Source organism: Carassius auratus, unplaced genomic scaffold, assembly GCF_003368295.1.
Source record: "Carassius auratus strain Wakin unplaced genomic scaffold, ASM336829v1 scaf_tig00214021, whole genome shotgun sequence".
Classification (NCBI taxonomy): domain Eukaryota; kingdom Metazoa; phylum Chordata; class Actinopteri; order Cypriniformes; family Cyprinidae; genus Carassius; species Carassius auratus.
In genome coordinates, this window is record NW_020527496.1 from 1,315,362 (window position 1) to 1,324,419 (window position 9,058).

Genomic DNA, 9,058 nt, shown 5'->3' on the forward strand with positions numbered 1-9,058 from the left:
GGATGTTTTCTTGGTACACTTTAGGCCCCTTAGTGCCAATTGGGCATCGTTTAAATGCGTTGTTTCTGACCATGTCCATCCCTTTATGACCACCATGTACCCATCCTCTGATGGCTACTTCCAGCAGGATAATGCACCATGTCACAAAGCTTGAATCATTTCAAATTGGTTTCTTGAACATGACAATGAGTTCACTGTACTAAAATGGCCCCCATAGCCACCAGATCTCAACCCAATAGAGCATCTTTGGGATGTGATGGAACAGGAGCTTCGTGCCCTGGATGTGCATCCCACAAATCTCCATCAACTGCAAGATGTTATCCTATCAATATGGGCCAACATATCTAAAGAATGCTTTCAGCACCTTGTTGAATCAATGCCACGTAGAATTAAGGCAGTTCTGAAGGCGAAAGGGGGTCAAACACAGTATTAGTATGGTGCTCCTAATAATCCTTTAGGTGAGTGAGGTTTAGGTCCTTTAGGTTTGTCATGATTAGATTATGATTTAATTGTAATATAGTGAAGTAAATGTATGGGGCCCACCGAGGGGCCAGGTGACAGTTAACCGGTTAAGCGATCAGGGAACTTTCATGAACAACTTTAAATAAAATCGTTTTATAAATCATCATTGGACAGGAAACGCCAGTGTCAGTTAATCTACCATAAATGATAACATAAAAAAAAAGTAAAACAACAACAAATGTAATATCTTTCTTTGTATTATTATTATTATTATTATATTTATTATTATTATTATTTTGACCCCTGAATATCACATGACGAACATGTGGCCAACCCGTTCACTGATTGGCTGTTAAACCCGCGCATGCGCACTTGCTGCTCTGCGTTCACTTCCACATAAACAAGAGCAGTGTCGTGGCCAGAGAAACATGGAGCATCGCTTTGACAGGGCGGCGGTGCTGTCACCGCTGGAGGAGTCCAGCGCGGAGGTGAGCAGAGACAGCGGTATCGTGTCCCAGAGCGCCAGCAGCCTGTCTATGGTGAGCGAGGCCCTGAGCAGCGGCTCTGTGTCTCAGAGCCCGAGTTTCGGCGCTGCAGTGGCCCAGAGCCCGAGCTCAGCAGCCGGAGAAGCCCAGGACCAAAGCGAGCCGGAGCAGACACATGATGACCACGAGCTGCTCACACACACAGCCGTCACTTACTCCTCTTATATCAGAGCCAGCGCGGGAGAAGAGGTACGGAGCTTTTGGCACGTCTGTTTAACACATAATAATGGCCAAACACCAATGTAAACAATAAAATCAGGCCACGATAAACTTCAGATTATTCTATACAGCTTGGTATATATACTATTATATTATTACATAAGTCAAGCATGCTGTTATGAATATTGGCGCAGCTGTGATTTAATATGACTAGAGCACAATTGTAAATGTGAACAAGAATTTAATTTTGACATTACACTAGGAAAAAAAAAACTTTTAGAATTTGCTTGATAAAATACTTTAACATATTTTAAGTAAATTTTACTGCTGTTACTACTCTGTACAACCTGTTGAATTTAACATTCATAAAGAAATTAAGTAAATGTTACGTGATTATATTTAATTTCACATATAGAATTCAGTAAAATCAACATCCACATAATTATGGGAAGTCGTGGCCTAATGGTTAGAGGGTTGGACTCCCAATCGAAGGGTTGTGAGTTCTAGTCTCGGGCCGGACGGAATTGTGGGTGGGGGGAGTGCATGTACAGTTCTCTCTCCACCTTCAATACCATGACTTAGGTGCCCTTGAGCAAGGCATCGAACCCCCAACTGCTCCCCGGGCGCCGCAGCATAAATGGCTGCCCACTGCTCCGGGTGTGTGCTCACAGTGTGTGTGTGTGTGTGTGTGTTCACTGCTCTGTGTGTGTGCATTTCGGATGGGTTAAATGCAGAGCACAAATTCTGAGTATGGGTCACCATACTTGGCTGAATGTCACTTCACTTCACTTCTATTAATGTGGCACTGTCCGAAAACAAACTTATACTTGGTACACAGCAATGGTAACATTCTGAGTATGAATGTGTCATTTGTGGGTTGAATATAAACCCCTGTTGTAACAAAATAGCATGTTACTAAACCGAAACAGAAAATCAATGATAAACATTGTAAATACAGCTGGAACCCACCCATAATCAGCCTTCTTAATAATCATTCCCCAGTGCATAATGGGAACACCACCAGTATCAGAAAAGGTTTTAATTTTATAATGCTGATATTTATGCTTTAACAAGTTTGAGTTGAGTACTAAAAAAATAATTTGCTGTTTTTTTTATATTATTATTATTATTGCCTGAATTAACCTTTTTGCATTGATATTACTTTTGTTTTTCCGTAGTATTTACTTCACAACAGAATCATTTTTATCATGGCAATATTGCCAGATGTTTATTTCCACCAACAGAAATCATTCCAGATGAATCAGCTTGTTTCACACAGTAGCGGTGTTTTGATCCTGAAATAATCAGTGTTTTTGGGGGAATCGGAATGAAGGATTCAATGACTCTGAATGATTTTGTATAACAGGTACAACATTTGGTTTAAAACACACTTTGTGGCCAATAAGAGAAGTATGTCTATATATTATGAATGGCTTCACTACATCTTCCATGTCATTTTCATGTGACCCTATGGAATCAGTTGCATTGCTTCACTGACACTCTCAAATCCTCTCCCGTGGCCTCATGGGATAGTAAAGTGTCCATCGGATGCATGCTTCATAATCTCACTGGATCTATGTAGTAGGTCATCTGAGTGCATTTCTGTTTAATTGCTGCATTCCATTTACCTCGAAAGTCTGAGCTGGCAGTGACATCACACCCAAGTTCCAGTAAAGCTGGTAAAGAAAGTAGGGATGGGCATATCAATACTGAAGTAATGCTAAAGTTGATTTGAGTGATTTTAAAATACCGGTGCATTTGTTAATTTAACAATAGATTTAATGCGTACAATATGCAATGAATTAAACAACATCTGTTAGTTAAAATTTGTGTTGGACAGAACTATTTTACTGCTCATTCTGAACACACACAAATGCTGCAAGACAGAACTAATCAATCAGTGAGAGCGTTCGCTCACTGCTGACAGTGCATTCAAACAGGGCTGCTTTTCCCAGAAGTACCATGAGAAACCACTGATGCTTTGGTGAAACGCAGTCCAGAACTATTTTATCAGAGGTCAGAGAATCTCAATAAACAATTTCACAATAAACAAATTCAAATTGTAGACTATAGTTTGTGCAACTACATTTATTTAAACTGAATGTTAGAAGTTCATATTGATCATGTTATATTCTGTATGTTAATATAAATAATACACTGTCAGGGATGCATTTTATGGGTGCAGCTGGCAGTCCCTTATGATAATGAACCATGGTTTTACTATAGTATTTGTAGATTGTGGTTACCACAACAGTAAACATATTTTAACGAAGGGTAAAAAAAAATAAATTATCTAATAAGTTGTAATTAAGGCGTATTGAATGTTAAAATAACATTCAAATAATGTTAAATGGGCATCAATTACCTATTTTAGTCTTAATAATTAAATAATTTTATACATTTTAATATTTAAAAGTTCAGTTTAGGGGGATCGGGATTCATAACGATACTGGCCTTTGAAAGTATCGGTATTGTATCAAAAACAAAATAAGTGGCACCGACCATCCCTACAAGATGGACACATACATTGTTAGTGTAACAGTTGATGAAAACCGCATCATACAATAATTTGCACAAATAATGACAAATGTTCACAGATAGAGGTTGGTTAGTGTGTGCACCACTGAGTTCATTGAGTGCTAATAAACAATATATTATTACTCTTACTCTTATGTTAATGTGCTGAGCCGGCATATTGGGTTCTCAACTCAGGGTTGAAGTGGTTCCTTCAAGTTCCATAATCAGAACTCTGACTCTGACATTCCAGTTAAAAAATCCTACTGGTAAAATTCCAGAACTCGTTTTTTTTTTATTTATTTTTTTAACTTTTGAGTACAGATTAGTATACTGTGAATTTGGACATGCTACTCGGCTCACATACTGTTTTTGCTTGTTATATAGTATGGAAGTAGGCATATTCGGTCAGAGAGTGGGTCCTATTCACTAACTGTGTACGTGCAAATATGTGCATCATATGTGCATCATATGTGCATTTGAACACTTTTACAAACAAATCATGATTCATCCATAACTTGTTAAAATGTTGTCAATTAAAAAAAAAAAAAATGCAGAAACTGACTCGTAAGTCAATTTTCTTTTTATCAATTGGTCTCTCTTTTTGTGAGAAGTTCTTGTGTTTATGAATATGAGTAATCCACACAATTTTCTTTGGATGAGAGCCATTGTCTCCATCTACTGGTAAAACAATGTAACATGCAGACACATCTGGACATGCAAAAAAAAAAAAAAGAACCTTGAATTTGTAGTTTTTCACTGTTTGTATCACTCTGCTTGTCTAAGTTAATTATAAACAGATGAACAGTTTATCTTGAATGCCTTGAAAGTCGCTTTGGATTATATTTATTTTGAGTGTGTTTGACACGTTGGCGTTCTGTATATGGTTACTCCCATGACTATAATATCAGATTCCTCACATAATTACACTTTAAGATGCTAATTGGAATAAAGTGATTCTAGTTGAAGTACACTTGTGATCGGAGTCCTGTATGTATAGATTAAGAGAATCAAGTTAAACAAATAATACCACATCTCTGTATTTTTAAACCATATTTGTTTGAGAAAGCATGTGAACCTGAACGTTGTCTGTTCATGTAAAGAGATAATTGAAGTCAGTTGTTTTAGTTCATGGGATTAAAATCATGTGATTTTAGCGCCCCCTGCTCTTTTGAAGAACATGAACCTGGGTTTGGCCATACTTCTGTCAAAAAAGAAAGTTTAAGTTAACCGGGCTGAAAATGATGACAAAACCTTTTGTGAAGAATTGAATGGAGTACAGTGTGAAGAAATTCAAAACTCCTGTTGCTCTTCTTGGGAGTGGTTGTCCAACCAAAGTCACTCCAAAAGCAGGTCATGTTCTTTGTGACATCGGCAGGCCTTTCTAGCATGGGCTGAGGGTTACATTTCCTAATTTATGGAACTCTTGGTTACACCTGAAAGTTCTACAAGAGAATGTCCTGAAGCAAGCGGAACAAATTTAGGATTCCAGGATGAGTTTTCGTCTGACAAAACCTAAAAAAAAATAAAAATAAAAAAACTATATATATATATATATATATATATATATATATATATATATATATTATATATATATATATATATATATATATATATATATATATATATATATATATATATATATATATATATATTTCTTTTTTTTTATGAGGTTTTGACTTATTGTTTTGTCTTTTGACTTATGACTATATAATAATAATAATAATAATAATAATAATAATAATAATAATTATTATTATTATTATTATTATTATTAATTAATAATTATTTTTTATTAGGTTTTGTGTGTGTGTGTGTGTGTGTGTGTATATATATCTATATCACACACACACACACACACACACATTCAGGCTTAAAGGAATGGTTTACAAAAAAATATAAATTTGCTGAATATTTACTCATCCTCAAGTGATCCAAGATGAAAATGACTATTTCTGTGTTCTCATCCTGTTGGAGCACAGTAATTACTAAATCAAGGCTAATTTATTGATATGGCATAAAGAAAGACTGACTTGTTCTCCGCACTGCTGACTGAATTATATTAAATTCCTGACTCATGACTTGAATTCTTTATGGTCCTGTTATTTTACAAGGTAGCAAGTGAAGAAACCGTTTGTCCATCTAAATGTTTCTATCACGTGTACACGCAATTATACTTGCAGTATATCATGTGATTTTTGCTGTGCAGGTCCTGTGCTTGGAGAAAAGCCTGGAGGAAATGCTTACAAGAGTCGATGAGTTTGTTGGTATGCTTGATATGGTAAGACCAATGTGTTTTCTATGGATTTGAACAAGTTAGTGTAGAAAGTTTTCAATGCAAGACCACACTTATGAAATGCATTTTTTTTTTTTATTCATCATTTATCCAATAAGAAGTGTTGTTATTGTTAACGACACCTAAAACTTTTACTAATAATTTTTAATTAGTTTAAATGTTGCCTAGCCGACTATCCGACACAAATTAAGTTTAACAACTACAGCACTAACCTCTGCTTTAATAAGCACTGTGGCCATCTGTGTTTTACTTACAATTCTGCAAAGAAATTAGTATTCTAGATAACTTTTTCATTTTCTTTAATAGATTCGAAATGACACCTCACAGGTGGTCAATGAGAACCTACCACAGATACAAAGAAAATCTGAAGAGATGAGAGAGATTTACCAAAAAATTGACAAATTGGAGGTAATAACTTTAAATGCTGTCCAAACATGTCAAGTTTAAAGAGTAAACCATGCTGATAAATGGACATTTTTGTTGTTGTTTCAAGTGTGCTGTCTAATTCTCAGGCCTTTGTCAAAATGGTTGGAGTCAATGTCAGTGAAATGGAAGAACAAGTAACTCAAGTCGAAGGTGAAGTTGGGACAATACCAGGCGCCTTCAAAAAGATCTTCCGCACAATGGCCGTACCAGGTTTTTTAAATGTGAGGTCTTTATATATTAAACCCAAGGTCCATAAAATCAAGAATATGTTATTTGTTCATTCTCTTTAACCTTTATTGAACTGACTAAAGTACAAAGAAAAATGTCTAATGTTTTCACTTACTTACCTACCTACTTTTATTTTGTGAATATAAACAAACCTTGATTTTGATTTCTGCAACACACTCTGGGACAGAGGCATGTTTAACACTGTCACATCAACTTTCCTTTTAAGTCAGGGTTTAATTGTTTGGGAATTGAGGATAGTAATTGTTAAAGTTTTGCAAACAACATTTTTGTCCAATCTAGCTCGATTCAATGCTTCAGATGCTCAGCCATCTGTGATTGTCGTTCTCTGATTCTCATTTTCATGACTAGTTGTACATTTTCAATAGGAGACCGATCAGTCTTGTGCATTCACTCTGTGTCTACGTAACCACTCTGTTGTAGCACATGCAGAATGAGACTTGGCATTGTCTTGATCTAATAACCATGGACTTCCCATGAAAGACGTCATCTTGACGGCAGTATATGTCTCTGTACAGTCCCAATATATGATTAAATGGGACCATCGCACATTTGCCAGTCACCCATTCTGTTTGCTGTGCTGTAGCCACATATCATGACAGACCTTTGCTTTGCTTTGTCATCTGTCGCTGGTAAAAGTCTGGATGGTCCATTTTTCCCAGAAACTAGTTGAAATGTCCACTCATCTGAGTACAGCACACAATTAATTTTTTACTATCTGAGATGAGTTCAAGCCCAGAAGCCCAAGGCCTCCCTGCTGAGAGCTGATGTATTGCTTTCTCCTCAAGAAACCGAGTTTCAGGTTGCATTAACTGATGCAGCGGCAGACTGTTAAGTGACAGTGGTTTTCTGTAGTACTCCTGAGCCTATATTTAACACCGCAACATGAAGGATTCTTATCCAATGCCATCTGAGGGCTCAAAGGTCACACAAATTCACCTGAGGTTTCCTGTTTTTGCTCTACACAGAAAGGGATTTGTCTGGATCCCCTGAATCTTTTCACAATATTATGTATGGTAGTTGGTGAAAGACCTAAATTATTTGCAATTTTGCATTGAGAAATGTGATTTTTGATTGGTTTTCTTATTAAATTTGGCTGAGTTATGATACACCTTGGCTTGCAAAGACTGAGATGTTGCTTTTTATTTAAGATCCCTCACCTATTACCAATTCACTTTCTTACTGTGAACAGTTTCAAAACAGTTTAATTTGGATTTTCTGTAACCTTTTCACTTTTATTTTGCCTCTGTCCCAACTATTTTGGAGTGTGTTGCAGCAATCAAAATGTCTGTATTTACAAAAAGTTGGTCAGTGAAGCTTTGGAAATCTTTTCTCAGCACTTTCTCAATCAAATAAAAGTAAAAGAGAATTAACAAATCACAGATACTTGATTGTATTGCATTTTACAAAACTTTTTCTGGAATTGGGGTTGTATAGACATGCCTGCCATTATTATTTGGCGTGCCTTAAAAACTTGTACAATTGGTAACAAATACTTCCTCTTCTCTGTCTTCAGAAACCCGCTAGCCCAAGAAGACAATCACAAAGACATCAAGAGCTTCCCAGTGTATTCAGGACAGAAGATTACTTTAAACCTCAGTCTGAGCAGTGAAAGAGAGACTATCATATTGAGTTCATGAAGAACCAACCAAGCCCAGGGTTCTCCAACATCAGCAGTGCTGCCTGCTTTCACATGCAAACACACACATTTTACAGTCACTTTATCTGCAGCTTATTGAAGGAATCCTGATCAAAGCCAACTGTTGTTTTAGTAGGCAGTCTAATGGCAGCTAGTTTTATAACCAACAGAAGCTTTGGTTTTAACTTTTTTTTTTTTTTTTTCCTGAAGTGCCTCTCCAGGAAGCCTGACAATGTTTCTTATAAATGGGAAAGCATGCTCAAAAAATGTCAGAACATCAGTTGAAACGTTTATATGATTTTTACTCCAACTTGTACATAGTTTTACAGCTTTATAATTGTTTTGCCCTCAGTCTTCTCTTCCAGTGCTTGAGATCTTTTTGCACTACTGTCACTGTTGCTATTTATCACTGATATTAAGGTCTCAGATTTGGTGTCTGGCAAATGTTGACAACGAATATGTAACGAATTAATGTAACCGGTGTCATCGACTCTGGGTTATGATGTAGCATTCAGTGCCACACTCAGCCAAACAATCGGCACAACAAATATTGTCATGGACCATTTACTTTTCTACTTAAATCTCCATGGACAGTTGTGTTATGCGAATTGTTAGATAATTGTGATAATGATTGTCTATTTGTAATAAATTTCCAAATGTAGCCTATTATAAAGTAACTACATTGCATTACTCGATATGGTCACACCGAATACCTTTTCCGTGTGTAAGCACTTGTTTCTCAATACTTGAGTCAGTTTTTCAAAACGTCAC

At 36.3% G+C, this 9,058-nt stretch overlaps 1 protein-coding gene across 1 annotated transcript; it reads left to right on the plus strand.

Moving 5' to 3' along the window:
• Positions 1 to 839: 839 nt before the first annotated feature.
• Positions 840 to 8,953, plus strand: LOC113090839 (biogenesis of lysosome-related organelles complex 1 subunit 4-like). The gene is made up of 5 exons (XM_026256453.1): positions 840 to 1,196; positions 5,890 to 5,961; positions 6,283 to 6,384; positions 6,489 to 6,623; positions 8,165 to 8,953. The coding sequence occupies exons 1-5, from the start codon at positions 891 to 893 to the stop codon at positions 8,258 to 8,260; spliced, it is 711 nt and encodes a 236-aa protein (XP_026112238.1). The 5' UTR covers positions 840 to 890; the 3' UTR covers positions 8,261 to 8,953.
• Positions 8,954 to 9,058: the final 105 nt, after the last annotated feature.